General features: G+C 31.0%; 1 protein-coding gene across 5 annotated transcripts; it reads right to left on the reverse strand.

Moving 5' to 3' along the window:
* Positions 1-2,320: 2,320 nt before the first annotated feature.
* LOC148273718 (putative inorganic phosphate cotransporter) lies at positions 2,321-17,034 on the reverse strand. 5 transcript variants are annotated; one of them, XM_088238313.1, is made up of 11 exons: positions 16,847-17,033; positions 15,726-15,853; positions 14,557-14,736; positions 13,992-14,130; positions 11,719-11,939; positions 10,376-10,525; positions 8,972-9,104; positions 8,115-8,239; positions 5,993-6,112; positions 3,773-3,905; positions 2,321-2,466 (listed from the first exon to the last, which is right to left on the reverse strand). In XM_088238313.1, exons 1-11 carry the CDS (start codon positions 16,893-16,895, stop codon positions 2,348-2,350), a joined length of 1,497 nt encoding a protein of 498 aa, XP_088094439.1. In that variant the 5' UTR covers positions 16,896-17,033; the 3' UTR covers positions 2,321-2,347. The 5 variants fall into 5 exon arrangements, with proteins under 5 accessions (XP_088094439.1, XP_088094442.1, XP_088094441.1 ...); XM_088238316.1 differs by having other exon boundaries at positions 2,321-2,924; positions 16,847-17,032; XM_088238315.1 differs by lacking the exon at positions 16,847-17,033 and adding an exon at positions 16,062-16,179.
* Between the last annotated feature and the right edge of the window lie 6,730 nt (positions 17,035-23,764).

Genomic DNA, 23,764 nt, shown 5'->3' on the forward strand with positions numbered 1-23,764 from the left:
TTCCACTAAAACCGCCTTCTGAATTTTGTGTACGCCCTATGCACCACTAGGCGTATTTGGTTTCTACGTCTGTAGTTTTAGTATTCCTTACAAAATTGAATCACCAGATTTCTTCTGAGGCATCTATACTGAAAAAGAATTGCTTGCTGTTTTAGGACCCGGTGAAGTGCTAAAATTTGCATCTGGAGAGAAAGATTAGTGATATGCAGCTTTTTTGTAGTGGTGTTAGTTTTTACTGAGTAAACGTCTGACCCCCACGCGGCCTTTATCCTGTTGAAGCCGGCGCGGCGCCTGCTAATTCTAGCCGCATTCTTAGATACTTTTGGAGCCGCCGTTTTCCGTTACACACACTTCCGGTTATTAAAAACTTCATATTTTCACATTTGTTTTAGGATTTTTAAAGTAAAATAATGAAAGACCTTTTGATCCAGACAAATGACAACTATATTTGGTTGCGAATTATGTGGGTATGCATTGGTCAAGTATTGTCACAACTTCTATATCCTTTTTACCTACAACCACTGTTCACTTCTCACCTCAGTATTCTTTGATCACCCGCCACATTAAGACCTCGTGTCGTACATCGCGTGTTTATTTCGTTGAACGTGTGTGCCGCATTATAAAACTTTGTTTCCACCAACCACCAGTGTTAAGCTGGAGATCAAGGCCTGCTCTCGTGTTAATGCCACCACAAGTATCAAGTTGGATCTGACAAGTCTATCAAGAGCGAGAACCAGGTTAGTGGCATCCTTTTCTAATCCATCTCATTTGCTGGGGTTGTGACCGATTGACACTGCATACCGCATATCGAGGATTATTACTTATATCTCATTAAGTTTAATTACAGTCCACTCCGCTCGAAAATATCATAGAATCTCTAGGGTTTCGCTTCCCGCTAAACGCTCTCCGCATTTACATGGGAATTCGTTTTCCCAACAATGTGAGTGAAAAATATTTGATATTGATGAATAATTATGTACAAAGGTACGCGCCGTGTGCTCATCAATTTTTTTACATTGCGGCAGATCGGTCTTATAGTTTTCTAACTTTTACCTGATATGTTTATCCAGCGTAGGAACAATGTGATATTGTATTTTTTTTTTATCTCTCCACAGAAGAAGATTTTTTCGAAATGAGAAGACAGAATTTAAGATATTAAGAGGCCTAATATTTCTTGTTTTGTACCCTGTGCAAAATTTACCAAATAAACATCCATATTGTGTGTCCAAAAGAACCAAAACTCTAGACGAATGTTTTTCACTTAATGGGGGGGGTCTCTCAGATAAAAGTTTGTGTAGTGTGTAGTAATTTGCACGTTCTCCTACCAAGCTTGAGGCCTCGGGTTAGTTTCCTGGCAGAGACCGGGTGCCACATATAATCAATCGTCCGCACATGTGTTATGGCGTTGTCTCTTTTTAAATGAGAAAATGGATGTAATTTTGGATAGGCTGATAGACGTCACCAGACCAGTCTGGAATCCAGACATGCATCAAAATGATAGGAATTTTTGATTATATACTAAGTTTGTTTGCACTTGAGCTGAGAATGGGAAACTTTCAGGGTTACGCCAAAAATGATAACCGGTGTTTACAGAAATCTTCTTTACGAGATTGTGAAGAATTGGTAAATAATATTTTGTTGAAAGAGACTTACGTTTTGAGGTATTAACTGAACCAATATTTGTAACTAGAGTGATTTTTTTTATTCAGAAGTTTCAAATATGTATTTGTATAAAATAACAAACCTGAAGCCTTAGTAAATATATAAACATATGCGTATATATATATATATATATATATATACATATATGTGTATGTGTATGTATGGTTATATGTATATATAAATAAATATATATATCTATATGTATGTGTGTATGTATGCATATGTGTATGTATAAAGCCATTTATTATCATTACCTGACATAACCTACAAATTATGTTCTTAAGATTTTAATGTTAATTTAAAACCCTCAAGGCTCATATTACAATGGAAAATTAACAGAGTTATCTTCAATTGTAAATAAAGAATATTAAATTTTCTATATAATAAATTTAATATGCGTTTTAGACTCAGAGTAATAATGCGTAACCTAGAGAGGAGCCCGAACGTGGGAAAACCATTTAGTGACTATTGGGTATTAAGTTAGCTACAGTTCGCAGCAAAACAATGGGCCGTATTCAGGTCGAAAATTGCCAAATGGATACTAATTTGTATTGTAATTACTTTTAAATATGTACATGTGTATTTATCATTGCAGGGTTATTCCAATCTATTTTTCTATAATACGCCTATATTTACTTCATAAAACTGAAAATACATGTTTGTGTTTATTTTTTATTCATTTTATTCACAATATATTTATTTCATATTTAATTAAGACATAAATCCCAACTCCATTGAACCAAAGTCTTGTGTTCAGTTTGTTTGTTTGTCCGTCATATCTCCGAAATGGCGAGTCGTAGCGGCCTGAAATTTGGACACCCTATTTAACATGCAATTTTAAGGTAAATTTTGCTTTTTTCGAGTAAAATTTTAATCGACCTCTACTCGATAAAAACTCAAATTTTATATGGATATAAAGTACGGCTCTGACATATTGCCCATAATCAACTGTCATTAGCAACAGTAAACATACTTTAATTTATAAATGTATCTCCTAAATTAAGAAAAAATAGTATCTGACGTAACTATTTTGATATAAGAAAAGTTTTTCAGCAACATAATACACGTGTTGGGAAAATAAAGGCCAAAAATCAATGTAAATCATGGAAACATATTCGGAATCAATTGCTTCTGAAAACTGACTCCTTTAACACATCCAAATTATTCTAATGTTTGAGGTTGAAAAACTTTTGTTACTCAGCATTGTTGGGTTTTTGTTGTTGTTTCCATCACTAACTTTTCTTTTACAGCCTCTTCATTTTCTGTGAATAAAAAATACCATGCCAGTTAAAAAAATTTTTTGCCCTGCGCATTGTTATCAACAGTCCTACTTAGAAATACGTGTATTTTAATTGTATCTGTTTAGTGTTTTTAACCAAAAAATAAACTATGGTGGGAGCTTTAATTTTTATTTAATTGAAAATAAACTTGTTTTCTTGTAATTCATCAGTTTAACTTTTATAAAAAAAATATGGCGTTTTTTGGCAAAATAAATATTTAGTGCGAACTTTGAATACAAAAAAATATAAATGCTTGATACGTTAAATTTCAAGGAAATATTTCTAGCAATTTCAATATACAAAAATATTTAAAAATTAAAATGTTGCTTTATTTTAATAATAAATAACATAGATTACAAAATGACAGAAAGTCTTTTAAAAAGATACTTAAATATACAAACCAAAAATAATTCATTTAAAAAAAAAAAAAAAATTGAAAAATTTCAATTGTATAGCCATAGTTTACACAAATAATTATTAAATCGTAAAATTACATTGTGCTTTTTTTTATTTCTTTTATTTATTATTTTTTATTTTTGCACATTACAGAAGGTATACATAAGTTAAAAATACAAAAAAAACTATTACACTAACACAAAAAACCCACAGAAGCATGTCATGGTATAAGTTTCCATTTTAATTTAAATTAAATTGATATCAATTTTAATTTATATAAAAAACATCGCATTATTTAAATAGTTAAGAATATTTTACTTGCTATTTATTGTTTTTTTTTTAAATTTTTTGTATTATTATTTTCAACAATTTGTAAAAATTTCAGTTGTTCACTAATTATGGCTCAAATGAAATTCTTGTGATTGTAGTATTACCTTCATTTGTTTCTATATCTGTTGAATCCCAATGTTGCCTTTCACCACTTCCAAATACTAAAAATACTAAATTACTCAGGAAATAAACTCCAGCGGCAATAAAAAACACTGTTCTCCAGCGAGTTATGTCAGTCTGAAACGAATGAAAAAAAAACATTAATTAAGTATCTAATTTACTTTAAAAAATATAAAAGGGAATCACAGAATTGGGAATGGAATTGAGCGAAAAGCGTTTGCTGGCGATGTTTTCCTGACAGAGCCCAATTCATGACTGAAGCTGAAGAAAGCACAAACTCTTTCAACAATAGTCCATTAGTGCAAAACTATAAAATGGACTTCTCAGAATAAAAAACAAAGGCCGTGTCAATGCAACAAAACCGGAAAAAAAGAAACTCAACTAAAGTTATTCATGAACGGAATAATGCTAACTCTTGTTGACACTATCAAAATATAAGGGGTAACTATAGAAAAAACCACAAAACATAATATTAACATACACATGACCTTTATAAATTATCGTAAAGCATTCGATTCTGTGGAAACCTGGGCAATCATAAATCCACTTGAAAATGCCAGGATTGATTCTAGATACACGAAGTTGTTTAAATTTGTTTACAAAAATGCTACCATGGATGTAAAAGTAAACGATGATCTTAAGACGGAGAAAATCAAGATCAAAACAAGTACAAGACAGGGTGACACGATATCCCCAAAACTTATTACATAGGCCTTAGAAGACGTTTTCAAGATGCTAAATTGGAATAACAAAGGCATAAAAATAGATGGAATGTACCTATTTAAATCACCTTCGTTTTGCAGACGATACAGTTATAATAAATGAAGAGGTAAATGAACTGGAATCGATGGTAAAATAATTATACAAAGCCTCTAGAAAGATCAGTCTGGAAATGAATATAGACAAAACTGTGATTTTGAGTCCAATACTTAGTAACTGTATTAGAAGTAAAACTATCGGTGCTGTTGACGAGTACATTTACCTTGGGCACAAAATCAAATTGAAACTGCAGAACTGCCTAGACAAATTGGGTTAAGTTAGGCTGCATTTGGAAAGCTGAAACACGTTCTGAAGACCAAAGTCTACAACTCTCTAGTTCTGTCCGTGGCTACATACGGTCTTGAAACCATGTCACCCACTGCTAGATGTATACACAAAATTAAGTGCACTCAGCGATCTATGGAAAGACAATTGTTGGGCATCTCCTTAGAAACCGTATAAGGAATGAGGAGATAAGACTCTGTGCAAAGGTAAAATATATCGCAGAAAGAGTGGGAAGACAAAAACGGCAATGGGCTGGTCATGTGGCGAGACAAGAAGTCGGCAGGTGGACCCCCAAAATACTAAACTGGAGACCTTACGAAAGTAAAAGTAAAGTTGGGAGACCACAGAGGAGACGGACTGACGTCGCGACGTCGTCGAACTCGTGGGCCATGGATGGAAACAGAGTGCACAAGACAGAAAAATTTGGAAGAGGTCTATATCCAGCAGTGGAAAGAAACGGGCTGATAAGAAGAAGAAGATAGACAAGGACCTCCAGTGGTTACTACAATAGGGTGGTTTCCAATCGTTTTGAAACCCTTGTTAGAGCGACAAAATCAACATAGGGGTATTCTCCTGCGGTGCAGCAAACATATCTTATGGTGCTATCGAACCTTTTGTTACATATGTGGCCAGCATATTGGGTGAAGCGGTAAAAATAAAAAATAAAAATACCATAATACAGCTTTCAAATACAATTTACCGTAAGACCTTGTAAAGGAAACCAAACAATTTCAAGTCAGCACAAGACCTTAAGTTTCTTGAAAGAAATCATATATAGTGCCATGAAATGATGTAAATTATTTATTTTTACCGCCCCCCTGGGAAAGGATTTTTGTAAATATTTTTCTTTCAAACAACGCCTTTTTTTCAGCCAGCTTGAGGACAAAGTAGGAGCTGTATTCGTGCTTTTAAAAAAATAAGTATTTGCGTTTTTATGATGTATTTACCCAGATATTTTCATTTTTTTTATTGTAAATTAACCAATCAACCGAGTTAAAACTTAATCGGTCAGTTTTAGGTGTATATATTACTCTTCGCTTCATTGATACTATTTTACGTTGGGTAAAACAAGATTAATAGGATAAATTGTTTTATATTATAAAATCTTGTTGATTTGTTGTAAAATATATGTTCAATTAATAAATCAGTAACATATTTACCGAATCTTGTAGAATAAGACCTGCTGTAATTGGTGCAAAATTAGCAAATCCAGCTGCACAACAGTTTGTGAAACTTATTAGAAGTCCAGCAAAGTTTGGAGACAAATCAATGTGATTCAACTAAAAAAATATTTACTAAAAAAAATAACAGAAATCCATCCATATTAGTAATATGTTTAATGTTCTAGATCAAAGACACATATCACCATATTTAAGATAGTTGGGAATTTTATGTTTTTAATTTTGGATTGGCTTAAACTGAAACCAACCTATGTTATAAAGTTTTTAACAATAATTTAACGTGTTGCCAGAAAGTATCAGCGTAGCTCGAAACGTATTTTCTTATTAGAATTTTAAAAATGTCTTCTGGTAAACCTTAACGGATCGCGTTTTTAATGACTAAGATGCTTGCCTGACGCACGGAAGGTTCCGGGTTCGATTCTTGATGACATCACAAAAATGAATTTCACTACTGTTATTTGACCTCCTATCCTGCGTGGCACAAAATTAAATGATAAAATATAAATAAAAAAAATATAAGTTACAAGTATACAAATTTTTACCTACATACTTAATGTAGATTTGACCTACATAATAAATAAAAATTAATATAAGTTTATAATTTTTTTCTTTAATATAACTTTTCAACAATACTTGTTACTTAAAGTATTATGAAAACTAAATTAATAAAGATAATCTATGTTTTCTTTCATTTTATGTAGAAGTATTTATTATTTTCCTTAAGGATGGGGTCACTGTTAAATCAGCTCCAAACGTCACTGTCTGTATAGATATATTGTGACGAGCCCCCATAAATTAATTCTCGGCCTCCAAGCCTAAATCTTTGAAGTGGAGGACGAGTGCTTTTCCATATTTATAAATATGCTCCTCCAAGCCCAGATCCTTAAAGTATCAAGTTATCAGATGTGAGGCGAGTGCTCTCACCAGTTATCCCCTTAAGATGCGGCATTTTTGTGATATAAAGCATCACATTCACGTAAAATGTGCATAGGTGTTTCAGCATCTGAACTGCTGATGAACTTTCATCTAGAAGTTTCAAAAAAGTGCATTTTACCAAGGTTTTAACTCTAGTGACAACCCTCACTTAGATTTGGCTAAGTTTCATAAGGTCGAAAACAAACCTTGCGAGAACTTACCCTTTCTGTATATGTATTTCTGTTTCTTCACATAGCGCTGAAGAGATGCTTTTTAAAAAAGTGTTTTGCTCTGATACCAGACTGATCCTAAGGAACGCATTTGGGAGTTCCAGAGCTTTATTGTAGTGTCAACTAGCTTGAAGTTCACAATGTCAAGAGTAGGCGGAAGAAACATGCGTAGTCATGAAACCAATATTTCGAGAAAACCGATTTTTTTAGTTTCAAAACCGTTTTAAATAGTATCGATGAATGAAGTACTTATCTTTTTTTTGCATATTTGTAATAAATTAACATTTTTGAATCACTCTAAATAAATAGTCCTTAAAATGATCAGCAAACAAAAGTATTATGCAGATTAATATAAAAATAAACCTCATTGTAGTGGAAAGAAACGTTCTAGTATGCGTTATACGCGGGTGAAACCTTCAAAATCAATGTAATTCTAAACTAAGTGACATTCCAAAAAAAACATTTCGGGTTCAGGGTCAGTTTTTGTCAAGTGCCTGGACAATATGAACGATATGAATGGCAGAGTTTGAATATGATAAAATCATTATTTTGCCCTTCAGCTAAGTCACAGATAATGTGTAACTCACGAACAGAACTACAGTAATATGAATTTTTCAACACGCACTGTTGAGATCCGCCGGATCAGCGACTGACTACACTTTGTCTTCTCGCAACCTTCGAATCTTTCTTTTTCGTGTCATACTGACTGCTCGCGTTTCTTCAGCTTTGCCCAACATTTTAAATACGTTTTGCCAATGATTGGGCGTACGATATTTTGATAGGACGTACGGGTGCATACTGTAAATACCTACAACTTGGCATATTTAACTTAAATATGTAAAAATCATGACTCCGCATGTTTTTTCCGCCCATCCTTCATGTGACCCTTTATTTCCACGAAAATAAAACCTACAAAAATCGCTGCAAAAAGTATATTAGCGTAATAAACGGCTTACCATGTACCCCAAGCAGTTAATAGAATCCAGACACACTATGAAAATAATGAAAATTATTCCTATTGTGACCTGTCCTTGTGGAATGAATGTAAGTATCATCATGGCAAGACCTGCGCCCCAAGTACCTTAAAATAAAAATATAATTGTATCAGAATAAACCTTGCAAAGCTCCACTGGCTGTTCGATTGTCGTAATTATACTATATTTTTAATTTGGTGGTCTCTGTAATGCTAATATATTTCAAGATTTAATGCCACAATTCGTAGCAATCGCCTGCATCTTTTCTTTTCATAAAGATTATGTTGAGAACTTTCTACTCTCAGTAACTTATTTTTCAGCCATAATGAGTTGATATTATCATTTAATTTTTTCAAGGTATACTAAATAATTTGACAAAGAACCGCAGAAAAGGGGAAGTAAAATAACAAAGAAATTATCATTGATACCCTCTCTTATGTCACTTAATTATTGTGATATGTAAAGTGTAAATAAAATGCTTCATAAAAATATAAAATAAAACATCTAGATATGTTCAGGCAGTTTAAGGAGTAAATTCGCATAAACAGTAAGTAACAGATAGATAAAACCTGTGCTTTAAGCATCACTCGTCAAACAAAGTAATAAATTATTATTTTTGTCACAACCGGCAAGGAGGCTCAATTGCAGCACAAAATATTGATACTTGAGAATAATCACATTTCATTTTTGTGTTCTCACCGAGAATCGAATTCGAAATCTTCTGTGCGTAAGTCGGGCGATTTCAATAATAAAAATGAAATAGTAGATTGTGACAAAAAACTGGTGTTGTTTTCCAGAGGTACTTGTACCTACATTCGTGGTAAATCTTTAATACTTACCTAGAGTACTAGCGACTTTTCTCACTGTAGTTGTGGAACAAATATTTTTGTTTATTGCCGTGTCCGCTAAAGCACTAACCACTATAGTGCAAATAAGTGAACACGTATAGGACAAAGCTGTTAACAAACCACTCTGAAATAAATACATCAAAACTATTATTATTTATCAAATTAATACTACGTTTTCATACAAAACTTCACCAATACTCTGAGAGCATTAGTTACTAACCAGATGTAAACTGATCCCGGAAAATAACAGTACAATAATATGTTTCTCCTATGCTCCGATATTCTTAGTACTAGGTTTATTAGTAAGAGTGAGTTGCGCCAAAATTGAATTAAAGAGTTCAAATAATTTTTGCCTTTTTGTGAGAATGAACTAAATGGTGAAAGCAAAAGAAAACAACCTATTGTATACGCTTTGACAAAACGCAACCAATATTTAATTGTAAACTGTTTGAAATTTGCAATTTTTTTTTGTGATGCTACAAACCATTAGTTTTTAAATGAAAAATAATAATAATAAAACGTTGATTCGTCTAATTTAATAAATCTAAAAAGATTTTTTTTAGTCCATGTGCTTATATTTTTAATATGCAAATACGCAATTTTCAAAACAGCAAAAAGCTTTTCGTCAAAAACGTTTTGTTAATAGTTATTATAATTCCAGTAAAAAGACTAAATTATACAGAGTTCATTTTACCATAAAACGAAAAAACTTTTTTTTCAAAAACTATACGCCTAAAAAAATTCTCCAAGCCACTGCAGAGTGGATCCAATCACCGTTGTTCAAGCGATGGCGCGATATGTTAAGACCACCATAAGTGCTGAAATATAAAATTTTATTTTATGTTTATATTTATGTTTATTGTTATATTTATGTTTATTGTTATATTTATGTTTATTGTTATATTTATGTTTATCGTTATAATTTTGTTTATATTTATATTTATGTTCATGTTTATATGTTCATATGGTAGAATTGGCTCTGCACTTTATAGCCATTTTACTGGAATAAAAATTTAAATAAATAAATATACAGAAAAAATGTAAACTAATAAAATAAATTAAAACTAAATAAATGGTAACAAATAGTAAACAAAAAGAACTTAATGAATTTGACATAAAATATTTTTAATTTATTATGTTTTTTTCTATAATTTGAAATAAAATGCGTAATATCAATATTAAGTGCTTTTGGCGGTCTCAGCATTAAATTAGTAGCCATGGCTTGAACAAGGGTGGGTGGATCCACCCTTCAATGCAATGACATGAAGAAGCGTATAGGTGGAGCGTTTTAAGCCATAATTATACAACATGACTTTAATAAAAAGAAAACATCAATCCGTCTTTGTCCATTATTTCTTGTTTGATCTAATCGAAACGTAACAAATAATAACTTACGTTTTCAACGTTGATTCCAAGAGCCATCTTTAGAAAACTTGGAGTTTCAGTAAGCATCAACATGGAACCCCAAACTGCTCCGATGTGGACTGTTAGAAGAGCAGCCAGAGGTATGGATGTAAATATTGCCTTCCACGGAGTAGTTTTTGGCTGGTAAAATATAGGTTATTAGTCTGGCTATAGTTAATAAACATTATTTATTGTGTAGAACCTCATAACTACATATTTATCGTTTTGATTATTCTCTAAAAAATCCTAAATGTTATGGCCTATATTATATCCGCCTAGGAATTGCTGGAGCAACTTTTAACATGATGCGTGTTTTCTGAAACTGTGGTCTATGCTCGGTCAACACAAAACGCCAATTATTCAACTCTTGTAGATATAATGCCACTACTATATGGGTTCAAATGGCACTCCCTAGAACCTTACCAAAGCTCAAAATACCAAACTTCTTCTGTTTTAATAGTAAATGCTTGAGGAGAATATAAGGCATGAGGTGGTTCAATTTCGCGGCAGCCTATAAAACTAGCGTCGTGGAGATGCGGCGGTGGACCTGTCTAGGACACGTGTCGCGCATGCCTTTAAAGAACCTAAACTCAAGTTGCCTCTTGGTCCAAAGACCATCGATGGCGATCTTTCAGCTTTATTCGGCGGAACCAAGGAATGCGGGATTACCGGCTGGCGATAGTGTCTCCCAGAGGAGTCTGGTGATGTCCACATGCTCCACTAAGGAGCGGATGTAAAATGAAGAAAGAATGTTACGGCTCGAGTCTTTCAAATTTAGTGATGCATTCCATAAAAAAACTACTAATAAATTTAGAATTTGGTTAGATTAATTGCCAATTTATGGTGAGTACCTTCATTTTCAATTTTCGACCGGACAAAATTTCAAAAATTTAGAATATTTTTATTATTATGGACAGTTAATTTAATTGTATTTACTCGTATTACACAGAAATAGACTCAATTACTCAATAATAAACATTTTAAAACTGTTTTTTTAGAAAAGTTCCATATATTTGATATCCACATATGATTATTTTTTATCCCATTTGAGCATTGTCTTCTGCATTTGAAAAAGAGACGTTTTAAGATTCGCAGACACATTGTGGCAACTCATCGAAAATAAACCATCAAGTTTTTTGTTCCAGTCACCTTAGAAACCCATAAATCGTCATTACTTTTCTTCTGACGTTATAAAATAAAAAAATTAATACAAAATTCACAACGCCCTAAATATAATATTTGTTTGCACTTTTTATTTCTAGGTAAAGCCATCATAAATTTTAATTATTTAAACGTTATTCTCCTTTATTTCGAAATTCATTCAATGTTAATACCTTTTCCTTGTGAGCCTGCACAAGAGATGTCTCTATATACTGTTTTTCTTCCGAAGAAATTCGAGGATGAGTGGAAGGCGCCTCAGCTCCAAGTAGCATCCACAGACAGGCAGCACTCAGACTTAAACTTCCTCCGACATAAAATATGAGTGGCCACCCAAAATAAGAAGCAGCCAATTTCCCTGATACAAGCATAGCTGATACCGTTCCCAAATTGTACCCTTAAAATTCAATCAATATTATACTCTCTTATTCTAAAACTTTACCGCGATGTAGTACGGACCTTACATTATTTATTTATTTGATTTAATTACTTATTTATTTATAGATTTAACAGCGCACACGCAAATTTTTAATTTTAGGAATGATTACGAAGAGTATTAAGATAGCTGATGTCTAAACGAAAGATATACATATTAGTATGCGTGAACTTTCAAAAACGCCTGAAAAGTTTTTATCTTTACTAAGACCGCTGAGATCCGATGTAGTTACATCCCAAAATGCTCAAGGTATCTTAGTCAGACCTGATAACGAACTAAGAAGTGTTAAGTCGAGCTAAAATGAACAAAGAACTCTCAATCGCTATAAAAGTTACTAAAAATTCGTATCTGGGGCACATTATGCGTAAAAAAAGTATCGCTTGCATTATTTAATTTTGGAGGGCAAGATTGAGCGTCACCGAAGGGTTGGAAGAAAATAAATGTCCTAGCTGCGTAATATACGAGACTATATTGGCTTCAAGGCTGTAAAGGAGATTTTTCGGGCAGCATAGGACGGAGACACCTTCATCAAAATGATTGCCAACGTTGGGGATACCTGATATGATTGGTTGGTTGGAAGAAATTGCCATTTGGCAATAAGCCCGCCAATGTACAAATAACATTATGTACAAAAAGTTAAATAAATAAATAAATATGGCACTAAGAGAAGAAGACCGCTAATTTTCCCTCATTTTGTTTCTTTTTTATCTTGGATCCTCTTTCTTTACTTCTTTCCCGTACCCTCTCTCTATGCATTTCTTACCGTGTTACAATTTTCATTCGTTTTACGAAGATAATTTATACAGCACCATTATTGTAAAAATCACCTCCAATTTAATCCATCAAGTACGAGCACTAACTACCCACTAAACGAATAGCCACAATGAAAGCACTCCCTTTAAATACAATTATTTAACCATTTGAAGGTCCGAAAGTCATCTTATCGGTTTGGTTCATACTCAAAACAATTTTACTCACAAAAAATAAATAACAAACAGATGTAAAATCCGTAACTAGGTACAAACCTTTGCCAAATTCGCCAGTCTGTTTTTGGCTGGTTGGAAGATATTGCTTCAGTTTACAGTTTAAATACAAAAATACGGCGTTTATTGGTAAAAATAGTACATTATTACAAAAATTGCAATTAAAAAAATAATGCCAAATGAAGTTATTAAATTTAACCTTATAAAATTGCAATGAAATATTTTTTATAACTTCATAAGGTAACAAAAATAACTTCTGAAGCAATACTTCCGCCAATGTACATACAATTTTTTTAAAGTTGTTAATAACATTTAACATACAATTAAGGACAGGGACTCAATATATTGCGACACAATCAGACAGAACTTGTCCCGATTCGCTAGAAAATCCGTGTTGAGTCGGGGCACTTGTAGTTCATCCATAAACCTACAAACATATATATTCGCATATACATATTCACATTATATTTTTTACATACATATTAAGTTTATTCACATGATACTTCATATATTATCAATAATATACTGTATTTTATATTACCTATAACATTTTACATTTATACATACGTATTGGTCGAATATGATTTGAAAAAAATATTTGATCTGGTTCGAGGGACTAAATAGTAAAGATTTCTTCTTATACAACTGAAGCTGTGGACTGAAATAAAAGGCGATGGTTCTCTGTAGAGATTTGTTTTTGGAAGATTTAAGTTGAATCTAGAGGGCTCTGGTACTGCAGGGAACTGCAAAGATGGGGACCGATGAACACAACTGTTGTTTCGGGAGCTAGGCAAGCAATGCAGGAGCAAGGGATAGCCTATTTCACTGTCTTTTAAAGCCTCTGTGGGTAACTCCATATATTAACTAAAATATGCATAATATGATGTACTGAAAAACACCAAATCTAAGAAAGTGAAGCTTTACTGTACTTTTCTGCATCATACGAGTATGTATTCTTAGGTAAAGTATAACTTTGAGAAGAACTTTATTCAATAAAAATAATACTATCTAATTAACATAATTTTCTCACCTGTGTAAATAAAGTTACCAATTCGATTTCTCTCTGATAAAGGAGCCCATTTCCCTATAAGAGTGTGTATTGACGGTACTATACATCCTTGAGATAATCCTTGTAATATCCTGCATACAGATACCGCCTTCCAGCCCCACTAAAAAAAGAAATATTTCATAGTAGGTCACAGTCTGTTCATTTTAAAGGGGGGCTTTTAAATATTTAAATTCGATATCATATTAAATCTAAGAAAATCATGTTAAAACAACGAAAGGGAGGTTAATAATATGCTCTACGGTACTTCAACAGGCCCTACAGGCTTTGTGTCGTTGATGTCACCGATAGCGAAAAATCTTAGTATGGGGCTGATGAAGAATTTAGTTGTCAAATAGAACCAGAATGCTGGCCTTTATAAGGTGCTATTGTGTCAGGGAAGTGTTTAAAGTGAGTCTGTCAAGCGTTTCAAAAATATAATTGAATTGGGAAATTTTCTTACATTGTTTGAGATACGAACCCTTGACGAATTAACTTCCCTTCATTTCATAAAAATATTACAAAATTCCTTTTTTTTTCAGTTGCTTACAATTTTAGCAGCATTTGGCAGAACAAACGATAAAACCCCATCCGCCGTAAGCGAAATAGCGATCATTCGTTTCCCTCCATACATGTAAGCCAATCGACCTCCCGGTATCTGCATCAGCATATAACCGAAGTAAAATGAACTGAGAAGATAGTCTTGAGTTTGTTTTGGCCATTCAAATATCTGTAAAGGTAAAAATATAAATCATAGACCTGCCTTATTTACCGGACCACTCCCCCTGTTTCCACATGTATTTTTATCATCGTCATAACTGAAGAAGTTCAGTGCTACGGGAAATTAAATATTAAAAATGTTTTCTTACACGCGGTAAATATTTAATAATTAAATTGTACGGCGAAGTTTCTCGAAAGTGTTTGAAAAAAACGAATAAATGTAAACTTCTTTGAATTACGTCACAAGTTCTTGTGAATCAACCAATGTGATAGATTTCTAGTTTCCAGGAAGTCAACTCACTAATCAGCAAAACTCAACGACTTAAACTTGTGACGTCACTGGCGGAGTAATTACAAAATCCAGAATTATAAAAATTCATAGCGCTGATAATACAATACATAAATAAAAAAAGTTGTAGTCTATTTACAAATATTTTTTTTAACTACTTGACTGAATTAAGAGTGGCAATTGTGAAGGGCAACACCAACAGCCGTGAGGTAGACAAGTCCAAACTCCGCTTTGGCCTGCAACGCGCGACAAGATATTAAACGCCATGCATCGGAAGAACTCATTACATTTCAACTTGGGATTTCGTGTCGCCTGGCCATCAGCTCTCCGCCAGTGTTCGCTATTTTAAATTCCTTCTGTACAAAATAAAAATATGCAACTCGTGGTAACTAGTTTATAAATAACTTCAATTGTAATCCATCTCATTTCTCATTTAACCTCAAATCAACTCACGCGCACCCATTCTATACAATAATTATTTTTCTCTTTCTTTATTCATTCTTTATTCATCACCAATACTTTAAGTATAGTTTATTTATTTATAGACATGAACCCACTGCATTTATCCCCTAGGGAATTCGGACGTATTAGAATGTTTTATTTCCAGTTATACAGTTCCCTTATAATTTACGAAAATGACTCTAAATCATCTAAATTAATAAAAACTTATTTAAAATATTAGATTGAATTGCGCACTATTCCAACCTTACCTGAATAATGCCTTTGTTAGAAAGGTCGGTCATAGCTATAACAGCGACACTCATACTGGTTCGGACAAAATACGCCACTGTGAAACATGTGAAAATTAACAGAGCCTGAACGTGCCTCGTGCCCCATCCTACAAATGCATAAACAATATTTGTAATGAATTTTAAACAACCGCTTTGATGTGTTAATTAAATCGGTATTCACTTCCTGAAACTTTGTAATTAGTTATTATAACTGACTGATTGTGCCAAACTAAAATCTACAAATTACGTCGAACTAATGATGCCTAGCTAAAATCGATTGAAAAGAAAGCGTAGGAACTTGAAAATGATAAATACCCATTTAAAAAACATTGCTCCTGTGGTATCCAGGAAGGAAATACAGGAGTACGTTTGTATGCCAAAAAATTAAGCCAGGCATCCTCTTAACAGTATGATCTTTTAAATATTACTGAAAGAAAGAAAAATTATAACAGCGGCATTTTGAATCAATAGGTCGTTGATAAATCTAACACAAATAAAAAATCAACTTGAAAGGAAAAAAAAAAGTTTTTTATTTAAATTTATGTTTTTTTTTTTGTAGAGGCAAATGACGAAGTTCAGTGATTTTTTAATATTTTTTTATTTGCCAGAAGACTATTAAACAATGCTGAAATTAAAAAAAAAAGTATGTATCGTATTATCAGCGCCATGATTTTTTTTGCATTTCTTAAATTACTCCGCGAGTGACGTTTGAGGTTCTCTTCCACTTCTTCTCGGTCATTTCTGCCGATTGTTCCGTTAATTTCCCGTCAATCGGAAATCTTCTCAACTCTCTTATTATTGGTTGATGCTACTACTAATAAGTGATGTTTTTCAAAGTAGTTTCTTATTTATTAAAAAAATAAAAATATTCCTACATTTTCAAGAAACCGCGAGTAAGGCAACATTGTTTATATCCAATTTCCTTTAGGGATGAAGTTTCTTATTGCAAAATGTGATAATTTGTGTTTTAAAAACCACCTAATGTTGTTTCGGTACACTGCACCGCTATGCCGTCAATATTTATAAAATTAAATAGGTTATGACAATGGATTTCTTTTATTACTGAATCCGAATAAAAAAATATTATTTAATTCACTTACCATTATAATCGTTATTTACATTGTCTGGATGTTTTCTATTTGACGTCATTTAGAGATAAAATTTATCTTATGTAGGAATATGGAAAAATTTTTAAGTGTTTAAATTTATGTTAACAAGGCGTCAAACAACATGCACGACTTTTAAACTAGACATACGTCGCGTAAACATTCATAAAACAAATCTAATGAAACACTTAGAATGATAAATATTATATAAAATATAGAGGGAAAGTGAGATAACTCTGTTTTAATTATGTTAAATAAATTTTAAGATTATAATTAAGGTTGAAACTGTCATTAGGGTCGCAGTGAGTCACATCTTGCTGTGATTCTATAAAATTCACTAACTAATAATTTCCCTTTTCATTTTAGTTCTTACCTTTTAATTACTTTTACAAAAAAAATTTCTTCATTTTTAATATTATTTCCATTTGTAAATACAAATTACAAACTTTTAAATAACTTTTTTACTTTGATTGAATTTTTAAACAACTTCCATTTATGTTTTTTTTTTCCTTTCCTTTTTTTGTTCCTTTTTTGATAACCTTACATAATATTTATTTATTTAAACGCCTTGTAGGTTTTTACATGTTTTACACATATTTATATACAAAAAACAGACATATATTTTACAAAAAAGTAGCAAAAAATTGAAAATAACGTAATAAGAAAAAAAAAAAAAATATATACAATAACTAATCCTACATATAGTACATTCATACATTTATTCCAGTAGAGAGAACAGAAGTTCATTTTTTCCCATCGGTTATATTAAAAGAATCTTAAAATTAGAAGAATGTTATAAAATTATTTTATTATATGGAAACGCTGGTCCATTAGAATAAAGTCTAGCTGTGTAAAATATAAAGCTATGTAGCCGTACTGTATGTTTCCTGAATAAAAGAAAAAAAAATGCTGCGAACGCCCAGTTGCAATCCACCGGCAGCACTACTGACTAGTCCAACTCCTTAGTGTCCAAGTAGCGAACCCCGGGCAATGGGATCACACTCATGACAGTGTGATCACAGCATATAACGAGAGAATGGAAGGCGGGTTTCTGGCGCCTCTAAACCAGAACCAACCAGCTAAGAGAGGGTAACCCGGACAGAAAAATCCACTAGAGAAGGCAACGGGAAACCACTCTGGTCATCTTTTCACAGGAATCACTATGGCGAGTACATGCAGTAAGCAGTTGTCCTAGCTGCGGAATATAATAGTAGCGCAAGACCGAGATACTTTCGCTGTAGTGATCGCCAACGTCGGGGGGACCTGACAAGGCACCGCAAGAAGAAGAAGAATTATAATATTAACCCGTTTATAACAAGATGGAACTCCATATGGAACTCAAGAAAGCATTGGTATTAAATCCATTATATTAAGTTCTCTTGTAATGTAATGTATTGTATTTATTTTAGATAGTTATACGAAGAAAATTTGAACACCTAGTTATACCTTTACTAATAAAAAATATGTTTAAAAAATAATTTCAAAAACAAAACATTGTTTTTAAATCCAGACGCTTTCCGATGACACTATCTACCTATATGGATATTTGTTTGCAACAAAAATCATCGCCATCCCACAAAACAATGCGATAGATTCAGCATCCCTAATATCTTCTGGCAATTCATAAAACATCTTAAGTCCTTTATGATACAGATTGTTTTGAGTTGCCTGGATTCTTGTTTTGAGGAATCTGAAACCTTCACCATCCCTCGTAGGATAGTGATAAATGTCGTTATTACAACATCACGAAACATGTATTTGGGCGATATTTTTTTAAAATTTGTATTTTAACACCAAAGTATTCAAAACTACTCTTTGCTTTACTGAAAACATGTTCAATACCGTCAGCATATGTGTAATTTTTGTATATCTTCCACATTTCAATATTGTCCTCATTCCTCTATTCTGAGCTTTCTACGTGACATTTTATTGATTTTCGGTACTCATAAAGAGAACATTTAGTCCTTAGTGAAAACTGATAAATAACTCAAGAAAAAAATAAATTGGACAACTTTTTAATAGGTATTTATTATAAGAAGCCTTTCCCCGCTTCACATTTGAGGGTACTACTTGCAAACCCGGCAAAATCCGAAATCTAAAAAAGTTAGATATTAATTGAAATTTATTCAGAATACAATTTTTAACAATAATTATAACATTTTGAGTAAAAAATATGGCTTTATTTGTATTAACTTGACTTTTAAATCGTCGGGTTTGTTGCAAACATGGCAACCTCTACTTGAGTATTGTGAAGAAAATTTAAATTTATTATTTCACTACTGTTTCTTGACATAATCATGCTTATGTCACCACTGCTTACGTGTAAAATATTTACTGATTATAATAAAAAATTGAAGTTTAAAAAAGTTGAAATTAAGTATTGTATCAGTTTATTGCGATTTTCTAAAAATAAAAACATGTGGATTTTGCCGGGTTTGCAAATAGTACCCTCATGTACTCAACCTAATGTGGTCTATATTCTATTTAACTTTTAGACTTTTTAAGTGAGTCAAATTTATTTATTTATTTAATTTTACAATACGCCCAAAGGGCATTTACAAAAAATATACAGTTAAGTACAAACATAGTGCGTAAAAATTTAAAAGATAAACAATACATTTAGAAACAATAAGAAGCATACTGCCATGCAAAATAAAAAGTGAAACTTTACATAGTAAAAAAGAAAAAAAGAATTTTATATGGATATAATAAAAGTAATTGAATTAAAAAGCAAATTGTAAGTAACTTGTTAAGAATTCATACAAAAAAATAAATACATTTTCATATACTTATAAGTATAAAAATAAATATACAGGTAACTACAAACAAAGAAAGTAATAATTTTATAAAAACACAACACATTAAAAGAAATAAAAAAAGATTTTATATACATGTAGAAACAATAAAAAGCAAACTGCAATGCAAAATAAAAAGCGAAACTTTGCATAAAAAAAAGATTAAAAATATGAATATAAGAACAATGTTAAAATTAAAAAACAAATTGTAAATAACTTGTTAAGAATTCTAAATATATATATACACACATATATACACATATATACGTATAAAAAAAATGTTATTAACAAATTAATCTTAAAAACAAATAATGAAAATTAGTTAACAGTAAGTATATATGTGAAAATAATATAATATACGGTACACAAAAATATTTGATAAATTAATATCAGAAAGAGATAAGATAATAATAATACACATCAAAAACAGAGAAAGAATTGTATGAAAAAGAAAGTTTCATTAGGACATTAATAATTGAACGATATTGCGTGGCAAAAGATTTTATAATAGTGATATTAAGCTTAAAATTTTAACTCGAATACAAGATTTCAATTTAATAATTATTTATCAATACCATTTGTTTTTAAACTGCTTATAACAGCTGCTCGATTGTGGAACAATTTAGTTATTTATTAATTCTTTTTGTTTTGAACATTCTTGTTATCAGCTGCTCAATTCTGGAATAATCTACCCTTTATTGTTAGAGACACCGACCCTTCTTTATTTACATTCAAATCACGTATGAAATATCACTTCCTGAATTTTTGAGTTTTCCCTTTTTCCTACCTCTTTCCTTCCCTCTTTAGTCAATTTTGATTTCTAATAAAAAAATTATATGTACAATATTTTTTTGTTTTATAATAAAAATATTATAATACTCGTATACCTACAATATATTCATTTACCACTGATTTTCTCAAATTGAATGGTTTGGAATTAAATTGTCACTAGGCAATATGCCAACCCCTATGCATATAAATGTAAACTTTGTACTTATAAGTGTTTAAATAAATTACACTATTGAACATAATAAATTTTAAAAAGTAAAACAAACCTATACATTTTAATTTGATTATCAGTAAATTTAAAATTTAATTAAATACAGACCATTTAAAATGTATTTTTGATTCACACAATTAATTACTTTATTTAAACTTTTATTGTACTTAAGTGGTGGAAAATATTTCTGTTGATAAGATAACATAAAATATTTACATAAAATGAGATATAAAATTTCGATTCCGTCATTTAAAAACGTTTCTAAGATTATTACTCTTGTGAAGTTACTAAAGCTGTATTAAATTTAACAGTGGCATCTTCATCTAATATATTACAAAGGAAATTAATTAGTTTTTTAATATGTACCACTTTATTTTTTGTTATTTAATCACCAACTTGTTTCGGCAAAATACTATACATTCGTCAGGGTTAATTACAAACTAACGTAATCTCTATTTATAAAATTCCTCCGTACGTGTCATGTCACCGTACTCCTCCTAAACGGCTTAACCGATTTACGTGCGGTTTTCAGAGAAATATAGATCTTTGCGCTGTGCGTGTTCGTAGATATTAAAATCTTCAATCAAATATGTAAAAAAGAAGTTAGGAGCATGAATGTTTTATTCATTGATCTACCAGGGCTGCATTCGAGGAAAATGAATTTACAAAAAAACGGAAAGATGATGTTTTTTTGCGTATAAAAAAGTTTGTTTTTGAATGTTCACAAACAGCATTTGTTTTATGTGGATCTCAATTAGATTATTTTCTTAAATTCCTTATAATTTCTAGCTATTTATTTATTTTTACTGGATTTTGGTAACACTAAAATAATATTAAATTCCATACATTTTTAAAAATTGTATTCCTACATAAGTACACCCCTCTGTTGGTGAGAAGACTGAGTTTGACGTTTGTAAAAAGAATGCCATATTTGAAAAAATATTTATTTAATGTTTTCGAATTCAACCATAAACAGGTATCTAGGTACCTACTTAAATTAAATATTTAAATATAAACGATTTTTAGTTTTGGAATTTAATCACAAACAAGTACCTAGGTACCTACTTATCATTGAAAAGTCTTTTTCAAATGTAATAAATAGCAGGCAAGCCAACGTTCGGGCAGGACAACGTCTGTCGGGTCCGCTTGTAATAGATAAAAAATTGACAAATAATTACATCACACTATTCTCGTGAGAGAACACTTACTATTCCTCTACAAAGCACATTATTTTTTGGCAAATCCTTTTCTGTTCAAGGTGCTTGACTTTGTAATGAGCTTTCTCTTTATAAAAAAGACGCACCTTCTCTGACCACATTCAAGAAAGCCCTGAAACATTACTTTATTTCCTTAGAAACGTAAAATCGATTCATTTCGCTGGTATTTTAAAAATAGAAATATTTAAAAATATTACTTTTCCTTCCTGCTTTCTCTTCCCCTTTTCACAGGATTCCACATTTCTCGTCTTTTAATGTGTACAACATAATTTGTTTCAGTTTCTTTGGGCAAGCTTTGTTTTCCCCATTAAAAACAGCTGTTATCTTTAATTAATTATGTGTTTCGTGGATGTATCTTTTGATATATATTTAATTTTCTAGTTCAATTTTCTGACCAACTCTTCTTGTACTAGTCTGATTTTAAGTTGGCTAGACAATATTGATTTTAGCAATAAGTCCGCCAAAGTACTAATTCCTTTTACTTAAAGTTTTTAATAAATAAATTTAGGTTAATGTAATCCTTCTGTAAAGTGATCATTAAAACAATCTAACTATAGATCATAAGCTGTATGTTTTCTGAATAAAAGAAAATAAATAAATAAATAAGCTTTTGAAATATCTAGACTTCCATATTACCTTTTCAAAGTGGTTCTCTTTCTCTGCTGAAATAAACATAGGCAAATGGTAAATTTTACAAACACAGTATGTAAATTAATTAAGTACTTGAATCAGCCAATGATAGCTGTAAGGTTTACTGTTTAGTTTATGAGTACAATAATTTCTCGGATTTTAAGACAAAATAAAACGTTTTGTGTAGGTGCATATTTTTTTTATTGTTTATACAAACGATTGAATTACTATATAATAATAACCTACTTTTACACATTTAGTTGAGTTAATAAATGTAAATAACAAGCTCTTTTGTCTGGGACCTTTCAATAAAGGTATTATTATATTGTATCTGTCAAGCTATAAATAACCATTTATATATTACATTATTTTACTTTAAAAAAATTAACACTTATTAAATTATCGTTACCCATATTAATTTTATTCAAGTTTACAATAAACGTATCGCTAATAACATTTCAGGTTTTTTGCTATATGAATTAATAATATTTTTTACCGTTTTGTAAACAATAATAAAATTAAGTTGGTATTTTTTAATTCATAATTTTTGTTAAAGTAATTCATATTTTTAAACTATTTGACTCTTAAGTATATTTGGATATTTAAAAAAAAATAACAGAACAATAAATGAATTTTAACTCTTAGACAAAAGCTTTGTTTTTTTAAGTGGTTTTTCTTAATTGACTCATCAAGCAGTTTTGTTTAATTTATTTTGAAAACAAAAAACATGTTAATAATAAAATATATTGTACAGTTGTACTGTTTTCTTGTAAGTAAATGTTATTATTTATCTTAAGTTTAATTATTAAAATGTTTGAAGTATAAATATAAATCAGATAATTGTTATACAGTCTTATCGTTTTTAATGTTACATTTTCTTTAATTTAAAGAAAACCGTATGTAAATATAAAAAAATTAAAGGTTTTAATGTTAGTTCTTATCTGCTAGTCTTGCATTTGAGTTTGGATGCAAATAACTTGGACGTAATTTGTCTTTAATGTGGACAAGAAGTTATTTAGCTTAAGTTTACTCAAGTGATATCTTGTGAGTGAAAACAATTAAAAAGTTAATTAAATTCAATAGTTAACGTTTCCACTTAAACGCTATGAATTTTAACTAACAGTCTAGGGTAAATATCATTAAATAACATTAGTATGCAATTTTACTCGCTTTTTTCTCAGCTTCGATCTAGCTTCAGCAGAAAGGTAAAATTTACTAATGTTTAATGGTATACTAAACTTAAAATTAAAATATTAGCCAAAATTTCAAG

Source organism: Micrasema longulum, unplaced genomic scaffold (assembly GCF_059751315.1).
Source record: "Micrasema longulum isolate JH-2025_06_02 unplaced genomic scaffold, ASM5975131v1 h1tg001858l, whole genome shotgun sequence".
In the NCBI taxonomy this organism is placed as follows: Eukaryota; Metazoa; Arthropoda; class Insecta; order Trichoptera; family Brachycentridae; genus Micrasema; species Micrasema longulum.